The 20,194-nt window shown below is 45.2% G+C and overlaps 1 protein-coding gene across 1 annotated transcript in view; it reads left to right on the forward strand.

Moving 5' to 3' along the window:
• The window catches only part of PIK3R5 (phosphoinositide-3-kinase regulatory subunit 5), a 123,220-nt gene that overhangs the window by 50,075 nt on the left and 52,951 nt on the right, over positions 1–20,194 (forward strand). The window contains exon 2 of the mRNA XM_069750641.1: positions 19,045–19,160. Within this exon, the coding sequence (XP_069606742.1) occupies positions 19,058–19,160 (103 nt within the window). The 5' untranslated portion in view covers positions 19,045–19,057. The remainder of the gene's footprint in view (positions 1–19,044; positions 19,161–20,194) is intronic.

Raw genomic sequence — 20,194 nt, forward strand, 5'->3', positions numbered from 1 at the left:
CGTAGTATATTGCCCAGTCACGTAGTATATTGCCCAGTAACGTAGGATATTGCCCAGCCACGTAGTATAGTGCACAGCGACGTAGTATACAGCACAGAGCCACGTAGTATACAGCACAGACACGTAGTATACTGCCCAGTCACGTAGTATATTGCCCAGACACATATGTAACAGGTTAAAAAAGACTTAAAATAAAAAAATAAACATATACTCACCTTGGGAGGGCCCCTTGTAGTCCTGACGGCTGTGTGCGGTGCACGCGACAGCTTCCGGTCCCAGGGTTGGTATGAGCGCAGGACCTGTGATGACGTTGCGGTTACATGACCGTGACGTCATGGCAGGTCCTTCTCGCATAGCATCCTTGGCACCGGAACCTGCCGCTTGCACTGCTGAGGACACCGCGCACGTCGGAGGGTGAGAATAACCTTTTTTTTATTATTATTATTTGTAACATTAAATCTTTTTACTATTGATGCTGCATACGCAGCATCAATAGTAAAAAGTTGGTCACACAGGGTTAATAGCTGCGTTAATGGAGTGCGTTACACCGCGGCATAACGCGGTCCATTAACGCTGCCATTAACCCTGTGTGAGGGCTGACTGGAGGGGAGTATGGAACAGGCACTGACTGCGGGGAGGAAAGAGCGGCCATTTTGCCGCCGGACTGTGCCCGTCACTGATTGGTCGTGGCAATGGTCGTGGGCGTTTTGCCACGACCAATCAGCGACTTGGATTTCCATGACAGAGGCCGCGACCAATTAATATCCGTGACAGAAAGACAGACAGAAAGACAGACAGACAGACGGAAGTGACACTTAGACAATTATATATATATATATATATATATATATATATATATATATATATATATATATATATATATATACATATATGTATACATCTTTTTTTTTAATAGAGTAAAAGTGGTGGAGATTCTAACTTATGTTCTGGTTTTTTTTTTAAACCCTTTTTACTTTTCAATGTTTTTAACAGTCATTTTAGGGGACTTGAATTGCTTGTTTTTAAGGGGCAAAAGGGGGGATTTGAACTTTTATGGGGGTTTTTTCTCATATTTTTTACAAAAAAATGTTTACTTTCACTGTTTTTAATAGTCCCTTTAGGGGACTTGAAGCTGTGCTATATACAGCGATGCCACATAATTGCTGCATATAGTGAAAATTAAGACCTGCAGGGTTGTCTTCAGGGCATTACTGCCCTTGGTGGCATATGGGTCTCGGTGAGGGGGCATTATTTGGTCACTATGTAGTGGTAATGGTCATGCTGTCATGGTATTTGTCCATGTATTTGGTATTATTTGGTCCCTATGTGATGGTAATATGTGGTCTGGTCATGGTGTGTCGGTGTTTTTTCCTTGTATGAGGTATTATTCGGTCACTATGTGGTGGTAATATGTGGTTCGGTCATGGTGTGACAGTATTTGTCCCATGTATGTGGAATTATTCGGTCATTTTAAAAAATGTATGTTACACATTTCCCTAAAGAAAAATAAATAAAACTATACCTAAAAAGAATATAGGGTATTTTAACAAATGTTTAACAGGTTAGAGTAGAGTACGGCCCAGCCAAAAGAATCTGTCTTATCATGGTGGTGGCTGTAACAATCTTTTGGACAAAACAAAAGCTGCTGGCTATGTATGTGATCTGGTGTTCGATGGGAACTGTTAATGTGTGATTCGTGAGGACGTGGTGCAGAAGTGGAATTTTTCCTAAAGTGGGCTGTGGAACTGTGGAAGGTGGAGGCTGGGCGGAGTCTCAAGGGGGCCTGAAAATGTTGCCAGTATGGGGCCCTGAAATCACTTTTGGCAGCCCTGAAGCCCGGCAACAGGCAGGATTTCAAAGGAGCTCTGTAATGACAAGCGTGGGGGCCAGGATATCATATCAACCCATTGGAGACCCGCGATCACATCATGGGTGCGCAGATTTGTGCATGGAATGACACGCCCCAGTGCCGGTGCGTGTTAAATGAGTATGACAATGGTATATAACAGGCTAACAATCGCAGGCTGAGCTCCACCCACGATTTTCAGTGGCAGGTACTGGCTGTAATACACACCTATGATCTGTCTGGCAAGCGGCAGGCTCACCCCCCCTTCTGTCTTGCGCCATACATGTACGGACGATATCGTGAAGGGGTTAAAGGTTATTTTTTCAAAAGTCCCCCATATTTTATATCTAAAAAGGGTCCCCTTTAAGAGAATACTACTTCCACTAGTCGTCCAAACTACAGCTAAAGAAATTGTGGGTTGTGGAAACATCATTACAAGAACTAGTATAAACTATGTGGTCAAATTATTTGAGTGGCTCTAGACGAAAACAAAGATTTCTCTCTTCAGCTCGTACAGGAGAATACTGCTAGCAAACCTCTCCGTACAGAAGATAATTACCATTTACAGTAGAAATGACCTTCGGAGAGTGGTCAGCCCAAATTAAATATATATTGCACGTGTTTCCCCTCCCCCTCTCCAACCCTCATAAGCTTGGCTTAGCGTTCCGATCAAAGACGAAAATTCCACCATGTGGTTACATCTCAGATCTGCTTCCGCGCTCTCCACGTACTGATTTCTTCGAACTGGAGATGAGTTGACTCAGAACAGGAAACCTCACTTCTTCAAAGCGCATCTTTCTCCACAGCGACGGTGAAAGATGGACAAGGGGGAGAGAAATCTATGTACAGAGGCCTATATGCAAAAGAAAGTCATGAGATGTTGGGAGGGTCTACGTAGTCAACCACACAATGACTGTGAAATGTGACCCCATAAGTCATGGTGGGCAGAGTATGGTTTCCTTCTCCTCCTTACTTTCTGCATCTCTAAGAACAGATCACACATTGCTAATTGCTCGTCTGCTTCATTCCACATCTGGTCTTCTGTGAATCAGAACTAAGTCACCAGGATAATCCGTGAAATGGAGGGTGGTAAGACCAGTATGAATGAATCTTTTCCTATGTTTCCTGAAACTGGTCTACACCCCATTGAGATATTTGCTTTTTTTCCCCCTTCATACGGCAAAATGAAAGACCATTTTTCATCAGTTTTGCCGGATCTGATTTTCAGCCAATATGTCCATTTTTACCATCAAGTGTTTCTTGTATGCCAAAATAAAATCCAAGCTTCTCCTACCTATTTAATAGTAAAAAAAAATGGTCAGCACTCAGACAACACACCAATGGTATCCATATGCCGCCAAGTTTTGTCTGTCATGGACAAATTGATTTGAATGGGTAAATGTGGGTCTGTGACTGAGATAAAAAAAGTCATGTGCCAAAAAACACAGACATGTGAACAGCCCTGTGAACTATAATGGGTATGTTTTATATACGTGAAAAATAACACAACGTGAACGTGAAAAATGGAAGTCTGAATTAGGCCTTAAAGAGAATCTGTCAGCAGGTTCTTTTTATGTAATTTGAGCGCAGCATCAGGTAGGCTGAAAGCCTGATTCCAGTGATGTGTCACCTACCGGGGTGCTTATTGTTGTGTTTTACCATCAGGAGATTATCACTAGAGGACTAGTTGTCTCATGCCATCTAGTCTTCCTTCTCTGTGTAACACCACACCCAGCACTCATTGGGAGGTTTCTGCTTATGCACAGAGCACACAGCTGACAATCAGTGGTGTGGGCAGGGTTATACAGAGCTCAGTGTTCAGAGAGCTTGTAGATCTGCAGCAGAGAAAACAGCAATTTTATCAAAACTGCAGAAGCAGACCAGTAAGTGACACATTGCTGGAATCGGGGTATCTGTCCCTACATCATACTGCTCTCAGATTATGTGGCAAACCTGCTGACAGATTCCCTTTAATGAAAGAAAAGAAAATCCAAACAAAAAAAGTTAAACTATGCAAAATATTAGGGTGATTCATTAGTACTATGAAGTTTAGGAGTAGAACTCGACAATTTCCTGTAGAGAGCAACTTTTGACTTACAACAAGACTTTATTTGACGTTCTCATTTCCCAAAGGTTTGTTAATTGAAATTGTGACCCAAATTACATTGGATGAGATTTATGTATTGTCCTCGGTTACCTAAAATTACACCAAAAAAAGTGTTTCTGTATAGCCAGGGTAGGGAACACAGTGCATTTTCAGACTATCTATACAAAAAGAGGCGATCAACTGGTAGATCACTCTGTTCCCTACCCTGGCTATACAGAAACACTTTTTTTGGAGTAACTTTAGGCAACCGAGTAGAAAATGATCAGCTCAAAAATCTCAATGCAGAGGACCGTAAGGAGACCAAAGAAAATGTAGGAACGAACAGAATCCTCCAATACTGATTTTCATTATAAAAGAATAATTTTATTGAAGAACAAAATATTAAAAAAAAAAAAACATTAAAAGTTGGAGATGCAACTTAGCCACAAAGATGATGAGAAAAAAGCAAACACTGGACGTGATGATAATTTTGAAAACTAGATGAAATGATACAAGGTATACAAGGTAACGAACATCATATAATGACCCTACAGACAGTCTAAAGTAGGATGGAAATACCTCTATGATTTAGATACGGTAATATCAAATATAATACCACCTATAGTGGTCATTAGGGTTGAGCGAAACGGGTCGAAATTGTTCAAAAGTCGCCGACTTTTGGCAAGGTCGGGTTTCATGAAACCCGACCCGACCCCAGTGGGGGGTCGGCCATGAAGTCGGCGATCTTTTGAATCTGGAATTGGAATTCCGATCCCGATTCCCGATATGTTTAAGATATCGGGAATTGGTATCGGAATTCAGATTAAAGTGTAAAATATAGAATTAAAATAAAAAATATTGCAATACTTACCCTCTGACGCGCCCTGGTACTAACCGGCAGCCTTCCTCCTTCGAATCCGCGCTTCTAGGACCTTGCCGTGACGTCGCGGTGACGTCGCGGCTTGTGATTGGCCGCGCGGCCGCCCATGTGACCGCTCGCGCGGCCAATCACAAGCCGCGACGTCACCCGCGACGTCACCGAAGGTCCTGGAAGGGCTGATTCTTAGGAAGGAAGGCTGTCGGAAGGAAGCAGGGCGCTTCCGAGGGTGAGTATATACCTAATAGGAATATACTCACCCTCGGAAGCGCCCTGCTTCCTTCCGACAGCCTTCCTTCCTAAGAATCAGCCCTTCCAGGACCTTCGGTGACGTCGCGGGTGACGTCGCGGCTTGTGATTGGCCGCGCAAGCGGTCACATGGGCGGCCGCGCGGCCAATCACAAGCCGCGACGTCACCGCGACGTCACGGCAAGGTCCTAGAAGCGCGGATTCGAAGGAGGAAGGCTGCCGGTTAGTACCAGGGCGCGTCAGAGGGTAAGTATTGCAATATTTTTTATTTTAATTCTATATTTTACACTTAAATATGGATCCCAGGGCCTGAAGGAGAGTTTCCGCTCCTTCAGACTCTGGGAACCATGGAAACCCAATGCACTGCATTGGGTTTCGAGTTTCGGCCGACCCCGACCCCGACTTTTTTATAGGATCGGCCGATTTCACTCGACCCGACTTTTCCAAAAGTCGGGTTTCGTGAAACCCGACCCGATCCTATAAAAGTGAAGGTCGCTCAACCTTAGTGGTCATAATAATCGTATAACCAATCTGAAGTACAGTATAAAGATATAAGCAAAGTGCATAGTGCAAACAGGATCAATAGAGTATAAAATGTATGGTATATAAGAAAAATAACTCTATCTGTAAGTACAGTGTCCGGTTATTTAACAATTATGTCCGTTTTCATCTGAAGGCAAATATATATTGAAGAAAAATTCACAGCATGATAAAATCATTAGAGTTCGTAGCCTTCAGAGGAAAACCAGAGAGAATGTGCACACCATAACACGAGATGGTCAAATGAACCACAATAGATGAAGATGAAACTATCAGAGGCAAATTAAATACAACCTGTCTGAAGTCACGTACCAGTGTACCCCAGTGTAACCGAGGACAATACATTAATCTCATCCAATTGGCAGCAACATAGTATATGCCATAAAGAACTTCTTTTGAGGAAAAGCCCAACAAGGATTACTTCCATGGGAATAGTGCATTTTCACACTATGTTAGGACTGGCGGAACGCACCAAGTAAGATGATATAGATGCGTTCGCAGTCCGGGGTTCACCGTGCAGGCGAAACCCGCTGCTAGTAAACGACAGACTATATGGCGGTACTAAAAGTATAAACACGTGGGTTTAACCTCACCCAACGTGAAGAAAGCGATCCTGTTAAGTCACAGGACCGCGGTACCGCACATAGAGCGCGAGCAAGTAGTCAGCGAACTTAACCCCGAAAGGGATTGAAGTCCGATTAGACCCTAGCTGGCACAACACCGCAACTGGGTGTGTAATGAACCTTATTAGTAATAAATGAGCACAAGAGTGCGTGCGATGCCGCACTGACGGACGCCACTAACCACCCAGGCTTGGGTATGGAAAGCGCAATGCAAGCGCACGGCGCCGTACTGGCAGGCACAGCTATAGGACGCTGTGATGTGTGTAACATACAGATGGATAGTCGGACGCTAGAGAGCTACCATCATCCGCGAGCAATCAACAACTCTAGGGAGGGATACTTAGGAGCTTTCATCCATCGACATACATCCATCTACACACACACACAATAATTGTACACTCGCGCATGGCCGTGCGGTCATGCGCAGTTTATATAGTTGCAGGACAGGAAGTGGCCACAGAAACTTTGCCCTTCCAAGACCTGCCAAGAGGACCAATGGAATGCGCTGCAGAGCCTGAGCACATGACCCTCGATCTCCAACGGGAGATCTTGCCCTGGGCATGCTCAGTGTGCGCAAATAAGGACTTAGTCCCAGAGAAGTCCGCTTGTTGCTGACCAGCACTGACTTTAATGGCAGGAGCTGAAGAAGCAGCAGTAACTCTCTGTACAGAGCGAGACCGAGCAAGACGCTGGGACCGACGTCCCTGCTGAGCAGACTCCACTGCGGCTGGATAGGAATGGGAGACCGCAGCGGAGACGGCCCGAGATTCCCCCTGTGCAGAAGTGGGAACTCGAGACCTAACATGGCCCCCCCCTTCCTTGGGCCTCGCTACGCTCGAAGGCAGCAATGAGCTGTGGGGCCCGAATGTTTTCAGCAGGTTCCCATGATCTGTCCTCTGGGCCATAACCCTTCCAATCCACCAAATAGAACTTTTTGCCGCGTACCACCTTGCACCCCAAAATAGCGTTCACCTCATAATCGTCCGTAGACGAACCTGATGTCCCGGCAGATGACTCGGAAAACCGGGACATGTATACGGGTTTCAAGAGGGATACGTGAAAGGTGTCGGTGATACCCAAGCGTGGAGGAAGAGCCAGACGGTAGACCACGGGATTAACCTGTTCGAGAACCTTGAAGGGACCCAAGTAGCGAGGAGCAAACTTAGTGGACTCAACTCGCAGCCTGATGTTACGGGCGGAGAGCCACACCAAGTCGCCAGGGACAAAGGTCGGAGCGGGGCGCCGATGAACATCGGCGGAGGACCTCATTCTCTCCTTGGAGGCCCGAATGGCATCCTGCGTGTGATCCCAAATGTCCCGTGCCTCCACAGCCCAGTCTGCCACCCTGGAGTCAGCGGAAGACACAGGCATGGGCACAGGAACATGCGGATACTGGCCGTAATTTAAGAGGAATGGAGTCTGACCGGTGGAGTCGGCTACGGCATTGTTAAGTGCAAACTCTGCCCACGGTAGCAAGGATGCCCAGTCATCCTGCCTGGCATAAACAAAATGTCGCAGATATGTGACCAAGGTCTGGTTGGCCCTTTCAACCAACCCATTCGTCTCTGGATGATATGCCGAAGAGAGATTTAACTCAATACTGAGTAGACGACAAAGCTCTCTCCAGAATCGAGACGCAAACTGGGGACCCCGGTCACTAACAATTTTGTCTGGCATACCGTGTAGGCGAAAGATATGCTTGATAAACAAGACAGCCAACGCCCGTGCAGATGGTAGCCGTGGAAGAGGCACCAAATGCACCATTTTGGAAAAATGGTCAGTGATCACCCAGATAATGGTGCAGTTACGAGACTTGGGCAAGCCCACCACAAAGTCCATCCCGACCATCTCCCAGGGCCTGTCCGCCACGGGCAGAGGATAGAGCAAACCAGCTGGCCGTTGCCGAGGAGTCTTGTTCCTGGCGCAAGAGACACACGCCTGAACATACTCCGCGACATCACGGGCCATATGCGGCCACCAGTATGTCCTCGCCAGTAGCTCAGATGTCCTTTTAGTACCAAAATGTCCACCCACCCTGGACGAGTGCGCCCAAGAAAGAACCTCCGGTCGCAAACTGGATGGAACAAAAGTCTTGCCCGGGGGCACAGACTCCAGCGAAACCGGAGCCACAGTTCTCAAGCTCTCGGTGGGGACAATAAGCCGAGGCTCCTCCTCCTCCTCCGCAGATGACACAACGGAGCGAGAGAGAGCGTCGGCCCGAATGTTCTTCTCCCCAGAAAGGAAATGGAGGGTGAAATGAAACTGGGAGAAGAACAAGGGCCATCTGGCCTGGTGAGAATTCAACCGCTGAGCTGTCTGCAGGTACACCAAATTTTTATGGTCTGTGAAGACTTGGAAGGGAAAACGTGCTCCCTCCAAGAGATGTCTCCACTCCGAGAAAGCCAACTTCATGGCTAGCAACTCCCTGTCCCCGATGGAATAATTCCTCTCTGCTGGTGCGAAGGTCTTGGAGAAAAAGAAGCATGGATGCTTCCGACCTTGAGCATCCTTTTGGAAGAGGACTGCTCCAGCACCAACAGAAGAGGCATCCACCTCCATGATAAATGGCTTATCAACATCGGGGCGATGTAGAATGGGAGCGCTAGTGAAGTGTGACTTTATAGAGATAAAGGCCTTGGAGACCTCCTCAGACCACAATTTGGGATTCGCCCCCTTTTTGGTGAGGGCAACCAAGGGAGCTACCAAAGTTGAGAAGTGCGGGAGGAACTGGCGATAATAATTGATGAATCCCATAAAGCGCTGCACCGCTTTAAGAGAATGGGGTTCCTGCCAGTCCATCACAGCCTGTAGTTTGGCAGGATCCATAGCCAATCCCTGGGCTGAGATGATGTAGCCTAGGAAAGGTAAGGACTCCTGCTCAAACATACACTTCTCCAACTTGGCATAGAGAGAGTTTGCCCGTAGGAGGTCGAAGACTTTGCTAACATCTCTCCGGTGGGAGTCAATATCTGGAGAGTAGATGAGAATATCATCCAGATAGACTACGACCGAGGTGGAAAGCATATCCCGGAAGATATCGTTCACAAAGTCTTGGAAAACGGCTGGGGCATTACAGAGCCCGAAGGGCATCACCAGATATTCATAGTGCCCATCCCTGGTGTTAAACGCCGTCTTCCATTCGTCCCCCTCACGGATGCGAATCAGGTTGTAAGCACCCCGCGGATCTAATTTAGTAAATACCCTTGCTCCCCGAAGCCTATCGAATAGTTCGGATATCAGAGGCAAAGGGTACTTATTCTTAACGGTGATGGAGTTAAGACCCCTGTAGTCTATGCATGGACGCAATTCCCCATTCTGCTTCTGCACGAAGAAGAATCCTGCCCCAGCAGGTGACACTGACTTCCTGATGAACCCTCTTGCCAGATTTTCCTGGATGTACTGTGACATTGCCTCCGTCTCCGGGAGAGATAGCGGATAGACTCTACCCCGGGGAGGCTCAGCACCAGGCAAGAGGTCAATAGGACAGTCATAGGGGCGGAAGGGTCTCCGCCGCCTCCTTGGAGAACACGTCTGCATAAGACCAATACTGCTTGGGGAGAGAGGATAGATCTGCGGGTACCTCTGTTGTAGCAACCTGAACGCACTCCCTCTGACACCTACCCCCACAAGATTCACCCCATCCCAGAATTCTGCCTGAGGACCACTCGATATGAGGAGAGTGGTACCGTAGCCAAGGTATTCCCAACAGGATCTCATCAATTCCCTCTGGAATGACGAGCAGAGAAATAATCTCCTGATGAGATGGCGACATGGACAGAGTAAAAGGGATGGTCTGGTGTGTTATCTGTGAGGGCAGTGTCGACCCATTCACCACTCGTACCGTTACAGGTTGAGCTAGCATAACCAGGGGTATTGCGTGACGTTGGGCGAAGGCAGAAGACATAAAATTGCCCTCCACCCCAGAATCCACGCAGAGCTCTACTGAGTGGGAGAATGAGCCTATAGTAATTGTCCCCTTAAAGGAAAACTTAGAGGCAAACATCGCCGTGTCTAGTGTACCTCCACCTACAACCACTAGACGCTGACGTTTCCTCGACCGCTGAGGACATCTGGTGGCTAGATGTCCTGACTGCTGGCAAACATGACAGACCCTGAGTGCACAAGCGGTCCGGGATTTAGATCCCGCTTGTGACACTTCTCTGGCCTCATGTGACTCAGGAACCAGGACCGGAGATTCCAGAGGTTTGGCGAAAGTAGGAGCCAGCCGAAACCTCTGCCTACACTGGGCTCGCTCTAACCTCCGCTCGTTAAAACGGAGATCAATTCGAGTGGAGACTGTTATTAACTCCTCCAGTGTGGTAGGAATCTCCCTAGTGGCCAGAGCGTCCTTTACGTGGTCAGCCAAGCCCCTCCAAAATATGGGGATAAGAGCTTTATCCGACCATTCCAGCTCAGATGCTAAAGTGCGGAATTGGACGGCAAAATGACTGACCAAGGACTCACCCTGAGTTAATGCCAGCAGTTGGAGCGCAGTATCATGGGTGACTTGAGGTCCTAAAAAGACCTGTTTCAGAGTGCTCAAAAACAGCGGAGCACTCTGCACCACATGATCGCCACGCTCCCACAGCGGCGTAGCCCATTCCAACGCCCTGTCCGACAATAGAGATACAATAAATCCCACCTTAGCCCGCTCTGTGGGGAAGCGTGCAGTAAGGAGCTCAAGATGAATAGAGCACTGACTCACAAATCCCCTACAAAATTTGCTATCACCAGAAAATTTTTCTGGCAGCGGGAGGCGAGAAAATGTCGGAACAGGGGTGGCAATGGACAAAGTTGCTGCAGCCACACTGGCAGCCTGTACAGCAACTGCGGTCACATCCACAGCTGAGGTTGCGCTCTCGAGAGCCGCCAACCTACCCTCCAGCTGCTGAATATACCGGAATGATTGCTGTTTGTCTGTCATCACTAGCCAGACCCTGGCGCTAGTGTAATGTTAGGACTGGCGGAACGCACCAAGTAAGATGATATAGATGCGTTCGCAGTCCGGGGTCCACCGTGCAGGCGAAACCCGCTGCTAGTAAACGACAGACTATATGGCGGTACTAAAAGTATAAACACGTGGGTTTAACCTCACCCAACGTGAAGAAAGCGATCCTGTTAAGTCACAGGACCGCGGTACCGCACATAGAGCGCGAGCAAGTAGTCAGCGAACTTAACCCCGAAAGGGATTGAAGTCCGATTAGACCCTTGCTGGCACAACACCGCAACTGGGTGTGTAATGAACCTTATTAGTAATAAATGAGCACAAGAGTGCGTGCGATGCCGCACTGACGGACGCCACTAACCACCCAGGCTTGGGTATGGAAAGCGCAATGCAAGCGCACGGCGCCGTACTGGCAGGCACAGCTATAGGACGCTGTGATGTGTGTAACATACAGATGGATAGTCGGGCGCTAGAGAGCTACCATCATCCGCGAGCAATCAACAACTCTAGGGAGGGATACTTAGGAGCTTTCATCCATCGACATACATCCATCTACACACACACACAATAATTGTACACTAGCGCATGGCCGTGCGGTCATGCGCAGTTTATATAGTTGCAGGACAGGAAGTGGCCACAGAAACTTTGCCCTTCCAAGACCTGCCAAGAGGACCAATGGAATGCGCTGCAGAGCCTGAGCACATGACCCTCGATCTCCAACGGGAGATCTTGCCCTGGGCATGCTCAGTGTGCGCAAATAAGGACTTAGTCCCAGAGAAGTCCGCTCGTTGCTGACCAGCACTGACTTTAATGGCAGGAGCTGAAGAAGCAGCAGTAACTCTCTGTAAAGAGCGAGACCGAGCAAGACGCTGGGACCGACGTCCCTGCTGAGCAGACTCCACTGCGGCTGGATAGGAATGGGAGACTGCAGCGGAGACAGCCCGAGATTCCCCCTGTGCAGAAGTGGGAACTCGAGACCTAACACACTATCTATACAAAAAGGGGTGATCATTGTTGAGCTTTTCCTCAAAAGAAGTTCTTTATGGCATATACTATGTTGCTGCCAAGTCTAGATGGTATAACAGCAGAGCTAGGTCCTACAGACTTTGTGCTTATTTTTAACACAACAACATATGAATGTGGCAGTTTTGTGGTTTGAGGCGTGATTTTTTTTCTCTATGGGGCCGGTCCCTTTGTAAAAAGCAGCATACTCCAGCTAGATTAAACCAGAGCCGCAAAACTAAACAGGATGAACGGGGCTGAAGTTGGTTTGATGTCTGACAAACAGAATTGTGAGCGCAGATGTTTATCTCTCATTTGCCTCTCTCGAGGACTGAAAATAACATTACACTAAGATGAAAAAAAACTTACACAAACGACAATCATTGGAGAGATTAAGCTTGAAGCAAAATAAGGTTACTTGAACCATAACCATGACCATTTCCAATACCCCAGAGTCACGCACAATAGCTAAAAATGTGGTTTCTTATTCTTTTTAGCAAATTTTATTTATCTAGGCTGCGCACATACACACTCACATCACAGTAGTGCGTCCTAAATACAAAGCTAAGCAACTTTCTAAATAGTCTTCATTAAATTAGTTTTACCATTTTGTTTGAGCTCTGTAAAAATGTTACAAATCCAGCGGAGCTCAAGATCAGTCCTGACGGCTCTTTCTGCTCTCCCTTCTGTCAGTATTAGGGCTCGTGCAGATGACCATATTTCGAGTCCAAGAGTGATCACACAAAAAATGTTATACTACAGAACCGTTGGACAGAGTCTGTCCAAGGAAAAAAATCACAGAATACTTGATTTGCATCATATATTCATATCGCACTCGGCCATGCAAGTCAGAGAGGATAATATTGGACTGCGCGCAGATGACATCAGAGTGCAATCCAATTTTCATGGACTGACAGAATAGAGAAGATGGATAATTTTTTTATCCATCGTCTCCTCATCCAGGAAAATTGGATCACGCTATGATCACACACTGATCAAATTCTGATCATAATCGACCCAATTTTCTCAGATGAGAGAAAGTACTGTTGTGTGACCCTAGCCTTAGAGATAGCAGAAAGGAGGAGGTGGTTGTACACAGACCTCCAGAAAGGTGAGAGAGGAGAATGTATGTACAGTCTCAGGGAGGGCAGAGAAACCAGGTTGATATATTAATTAATGGAGACAACAACACCCTGGACACAGATAAACTCAGACCTCTCACCCAATCTATATTATTGGGAGGGCCACACAGACCTCACATGCAGCCTATGTTACTGAGAGAGACACACATAGCTCACTTCAATCATGTACTACTAGGAAAGATACACAGACCTCCCTTCCAGACTATATTACTTGGATGGTCACAAAGACTTCACACCCAGCCTGTATTACTGGGAGATAAAAAGAAACCTCACATCCAGCCTGTATTACTGAGAGAGACATAGAAATCTCACATCTAGTTGTATATTACTGGGAGAGACACAAAAACCTAACATCTAGCCTATATTAATGGAATGGAGACACAGACCTCACATCCAGCATGTATTACTGGGAGAGAAACTCCCACTAGAGAAAAACTGCATATGAGGGAGTCTAAAAATGAATAAAGCAATGAATATACATACATGCATAATTACATAGGTTGAAAAAAAGACATAGGTCCATCAACTTAAATTTTTCTCGGTCAAATAACAATAATCACTGACGGGAAGCTGTCAGAAAGCAGCACCAAACACAGTGTCTTTTTGACACTCTTGCAGGCCAGAATATGATGGGTTTTTTTACACAGAGAAAAGAGCACTAATCAATGCTTTTCTATGCAATATCATCTTGAATTTTTAGTATGAGAGTGGAAGTGTCATATGCTGGAGCAATGAAGGCTGTAAAGTGATGTGAAGATGCTCTTAACGTGAGTTTTGCCCTCTCAGCTAAGCCAAACTAGATGTTGGTTCTTGGCTTGGACCTTTATCTGGTGGTAGACCAAGGCAAGATGACCTTTACTAAAAAGTAGTTGTGTAGCCCTGCCCTACTTTTTCGATCACGCCATGAAAAAGTTGTTTGAGATTTCTTATTCCTCCTTATTTCTACAACTGCACCAAAAAAATCTACACATTGTAGATGAATTAAAACCTACAAATCCTGTGTTTTCCCTTAAGATTTATACCGGGCAGGCGGTGTTTAATGCCTGCAGGTTGGCCTGGTGCCCACTCCTGGGAATCCTGTCATTCTGCGGTCACTATGAATGGGTCCATTCAGACAAGGAATATAAAGCCACTTGACCCACTGTCAGGTTGAGCTAGCTTATTGTATGAAGCACGGGAAAGGGAAGCTTAATACAGAGGAAAGGAAGTCTTAATTTCCTATTGCTATTAGTTGAATGCAGGAAGGAAAAGTAATAGAGCCAACACTTCATATGATTCTATATAAAATTAAATGTCGAATATGTTTATTTAATGTGCAAGGGATGAATTTACAAAACTTGACCAATCCTTCATAGCTTTTTCTGTTGATTATAGCTATGTAAATAGTAAAGATATATATATAGACATCAATGGGGAGTGACATTACATGGATTACACTCAGGACATGCATTGTGGGGAACTAGGATTACCTATAAGGAATTCACGGCATATGGAGGAATATCCCATAAACATTCAAGAAGGGAATATCTCTTAAAGCAGTGTTCCCCAACTCAGGTCCTCAAGAGCCACCAACAGGTCATATTTTCAGGATTTCCTTAGTATTGCACAGGTGATATTTGCATCACCTTCACAGGCAATAATTCCATCACCTGTGAAATACTAAGGAAATCCTGAAAACATGGTCTGTTGGTGGCTCTTGAGGACTGGAGTTGGGGAACACTGCCTTAAAGGATAAGGAATCAATGATAGTCTAGGTCCTGAGAACTCCACCGATCACTCAAACTACATGGCCAAAGTATTCAGCACGTGCATGTGTGCATGTGCTATTGTGAAAGGACCTACAGACAAACTCCGATCCCTTCCTCTGCGGCTGCCACTCTTTATTGTGCTTCATGTTAGGTCTTTCAATGTCCATTTGGACTCACCCATGTTTGAGTATTGAGACTGTAATGTGTTCAGTTGCCAATTGTTTAGAGATTACCAGCATTCAGTTGCTTCTGTTGCTGTCATCTCCTCAGACTCTTGTGTTTGCCCTATTTGCTACTGTTGCTTCTGAAAGCTGACAGTTAACCCATCATTTGCTTTAAGCATCACACACTGTTATTAGTATCTGTTCACCTTATCTGCTGTGGTTTCTATAACTTGCATTTAGTATGAGAGTGGATGAGGCATATGCTAGAGCATTAGAAGCCCCTTAAGTGATGTGAACATGCTCATTCTGTGACCTGCTGGTTAACCCATGATTTGCTGTAAGCATTACGAACTGTTATTAGATGCTGTTCACATTATGCTACAATTTGTTGTGGATTCTGCTACCTACATCGGAGTTCTATTTCAGACCTGCTGTTTTCCTCTTCATCAGCCCTCCTGGTTCTCCGGCTTCCGATGTTTCCTGTCTTGCTTGTTTTTCTGCCATCCAGCATAGTCTGTGGTCCGGGTGTTAAATGTTCCACGTGCCTTCCAGATTGCTGCGCCAACATTCTGGGTCCACGTGTTCACTCTGACCTGTGGCTTCATTAATTAACCTCCCCGGGTAAATTCAAGACAATCTTCAGTGGTTTTAAAGGGTAGCGATATATTAATGTTACACTTTAAATGTGGTCACACATATGAAATAATTTTTGGTATACAGATTATTTCTCTCAACAATATGAACAACCCTTCTTTTTGCCAATATCATGTGTCAGGGAGAGTTAGGAGACATCAATTACCGTAAGTAGACAATAAAACAAATATCGGTGGGTTCAGTTGAGCAATGTATGGACACCTTTAGGACTATACAATAGGCACTTGCACAGCAATAAGCATATCAAGTCCACACGAGACCACTTATGACGTATTGCCTTTTAAAAGGTCACACACGACGTTGTTTGCCTTTTCTCCTACATTAGTTCCCCTTTTATTTTGCTCAGACTGACATACAAATGCTGGGTTTTGCACTATGAGATAAGAAAGAGGGAAGTTGTAAGCTCTAGCGCCTTGTATCTTACTTTACAGTCACCATTTATGGTGCAGGATAATGTCCCATTCACAGAAATTACTGGGGTAATTTCCTACTATGTGAAGAGGACCAATGTTTCAATATCGAGCTGCCCAAAACATAACTAAATGTGCTGATAATCAGAACTCCTACAGACCTGTCCCCGGCCAAGGAGCTCGTCATAAAAATGATTGGTTAAACCTTTATGCAAACTTATGCTATATCGATGAATATTGCAATATTAAGTATTTTCATTCTATAAATTATTTTCCACCAATTTAAGATATTTTATTGGCTTATATTTTTATATTTAGAAAGTGTATTATCAATGATTTATATACATGCAATAATATTTACAAACGCATTCATCACAATGACGTCTTCAAAGGCTCTGCCGTAATATCAAGTGGGCGCAATATATCATGGCGATTAAATATTTTCTATCTGTTTTCTTCTATTTTGTCCTAGGCCACCGACCAGTAACTAGAATCTAATGTGTGCTGTGTTTATTGGGTGCCATGGGTTGCTTTTGGGGGAGAAGTGACAGCTCTTCAATTGGCGGCAGTGCCTTATGGGTATGTCCATGCAGGACATTTCCAGTGTTCAATTCTTCAGTCGAAAATAGCAGCAAATCAAGCATAAATCGACAATTTTCACTTTGGATTTTCCGCTAAATCCTCCTTAAACACCAGAACGCTTGTAAAAATGTCCTCATTCACTTCTATGAGAAATCCACTTAGCTGTTCACATGAGAAGTTTTTGTAGTGTTTTATTGCTATTAAAAGAGCTATCTCTGAAATAATTTTCCTACTAATATGCTGTTAATAACTGTTTTTCAGTGATTGGCAGCATTTCTAGAATAAAAATCATTTTTTCTGTCCTTGTTCCCTTTGGTGCTACTTCTTATTCATTCTGCTGAAGACGAGCTCTAGATAGAATCAGTCTCCTTCTCCCACTGGCAGCATAGTCCCTATTTATTTCTCTTGTATAAGGAGTTCTCAAAGCTATGTTGACATGTACTACAGAGATTCCGCTCCTTCCCTGACAAGCAGGGCAGAAACCGTTTCTATTTGGTGCTACTTCTCATTTATTCTGCTGAAAACAATCTCTAGACAGAATCAGTCTCCTTCTCCCACTGGCAGCTGATTTATTTCCCTTGTATAAGGAGTCTTTGCAGCTATGTTAGGCCAGTCTCACACGTCCAGATAATTCCGGTACCGGAAAAATCGGTACCGGAATTATCCGTGTCCGTGTGCTCACGTGGTACATCAGTGTGGCACACGTGCGGCATCCGTGTGCCGCACGTGTGTCGACTGGGTACCACACGCACCGTGCAGGAGACAGCGCTACAGTTAAGCGCTGTCCCCTGCATCTGGTGCTGAAGCCACCATTCATTTCTTCTCTCCAGCATCGTTTGCTGGAGAGAAGATATGAAAAATCTTTTTTTTTTGGGGGGTGTTTAAAAAAAAGATCCCTGTCCCCACAGGACAGGAAGAAGCGCCAGCGAGGGAGCCGGGTATTTTATTAACAGCGGGGGGTGAGAGGGCGCACAGGGGGTGGGAGGGGGTTGGGGACAGAGATCTTTTTTTTAAACACCCCCAAAAAAAAGAAAAAAAGAACGATGCTGGAGAGAAGAAATGAATAGCGGCTTCAGCACCATGCTGGGGGGACAGCGCTTACTGTAGCGCTGTCTCCTGCACGGCACACGGACTGCACACGGACATCCGTGTGCGGTACGTGTTTTACACGGACCCATTGACTTTAATGGGTCCATGTAATACGTGCGCTCCCACGAACACTGACATGTCTCCGTGTTTTCCAAACGGACACACGGTCCGTGAAAACAAGCTGACATGTGCAGAGACACATTGATTTTAATGTGTCTACGTGAGTCAGTGTCTCCGGTACGTGAGGAAACTGTCACCTCACGTACCGGAGCCACTGACGTGGGAAACCGGCCTAAACATGTACTACAAAGGTAAACAAGCAGGGCAGAAAGCCATTTCTATTGGCTACTCAGCAGTGAACACGGCAGGGCGGCTCCAGGATTATGCTGGTCTTGTTTGTTGAGATACAAGCTGTAGTTTTTATCATAACCATTTTGAGGTCCATTAGACTTTCGGATCTCTTTTTACTCCCTTTTTTTGGGGGGAATCCTGTGTTTTTGCAATTTTTTTTTTGCAATCATTATATGGGGAAAATACTATGATATTTTATTCTTTCAGACAGTTACATATGTGGTATGCCACACGTAACTTTTTTTTTTACTTTTTAGATTTCTTTTTTGGGGGAAAATGGGGTGATTTCAGCTTTTCTAAACTGTATGTGCATATATTTATATTTTACATTTTTTTAGGCTTTGAACCTGTGATTGCTTATACACCGCGATACTACAGTAAAAGCGCTGATCTTGTAGGTGTAAAACCATGGCCTTCAGTAGACCCCAGACTACCAAGACACTGTCATTGATGCTTGGTATTGTGAACAGAAGATCACTATGCAGTTAATTTAGAGAGGTAGTGAGCATGTGTGACCACCAGCACATTGCTAAGCCACCATACTATATATGTAAATGTCATAGCACTTCACCAGATCATTTTTCTTAAGAGTTTATATTAAAAAAAAAAAAAAAAACTTGTAGCGTTATTTAGATTCACATACTATTCTTTGCAGGATTAAACCCTTTACGAATGATAAGGTCATTTCGAGGTACTGCTCTAGAATACAATGATTTATGAAATCTACTTCTTTCAGGACATGCCTTAAAATGCAGAACACATCCTGCACCGAGGACAGGATTCAGCATGCGTTGGAGAGGTGTCTGCATGGGCTCAGTGCTAGACCTGGATCTTCCTCCTCCACTTGGACAGGTAAGATCTCTGTAAATAAGCTATCACGAGGTACTACAACGCGTTTCGCCTAGTCTGTGTTCATCTCCGTGGAAAGTCTCTGCTGCTGTCTGTAGTGTAAACTGGTATTGAACATGGAAAAGTGATTGTTCAGGATTAGAAGAAAATGAATCCGTGCCTGACCCCCGACCACAAAACTCCCATCCATGGTCTCTGGATAGCTGTATAAGATGGATGCTCAACCTTTTTGGAAATTTGGAAAAAGCCCAGTTCTAGTTACATTTTTCAACAACTATATGGTACATATCCAAAAAGCGAACTTCCACCTTTTATTCTGTTGCTTGTAAGACCAACATTTTGACTTCTGTAATTTTCACAAAAAATCTTGGGCATATTCAGCTTTTTTTTCCTGACACAGAGCTTTGGATTATTATGCATAGACAAAAGAAAATTCTGTCTTCCTTTATTAAAGGGGGCAAAGAAGCATACTACATACTGTCTTACTATGGAGGTTCACTATTACACAGTATGCAGCAAGTTCATAAGCTCCCCCTAGTGGTGGCTGCAGGTTTCTATCTTAGGCTACTTTCACACATCAGGTTTTTGGTTTCAGGCTAAATCCGGCTCTCAGGAGAAAAACCTGAACCGGAAAAAATCAAAACCGGATCCGGTTTTTCCCCCATTGACTTGTATTAGCGCCGGATTGCTCCGGATGGCCCAGCATTCCTTCCAGTTTGATACCGGATACGGCGTACACTCGTTTCCGGCGTCTGGAAAAAACGTCTACTGTAACGTTTTTTGTCTCCGGCGAAAAAGCCTGAAGCGCTTCCGGCTGTTTGCTAGAATGGAAGCCTATGGGAGCCAGAAGGTGCTGGATGCAGAAAATGTCGGATCCGGCGGCCTGATCCATTTTTTTAAACTGAGCATGCTCCCATTTTTTTTTTATCCAATAATCTAGATAGGCTAGCCAGGTCCGTCAAAAAAACGGGTCCGTCGCATCAGTTTTTCACAATCTGCGCCGGATCCAGTTTTTCCAACATTCGCCGGATTTAGCC

The sequence above is a fragment of the Ranitomeya imitator genome, chromosome 2, assembly GCF_032444005.1.
Source record: "Ranitomeya imitator isolate aRanImi1 chromosome 2, aRanImi1.pri, whole genome shotgun sequence".
Lineage (NCBI taxonomy): Eukaryota > Metazoa > Chordata > Amphibia > Anura > Dendrobatidae > Ranitomeya > Ranitomeya imitator.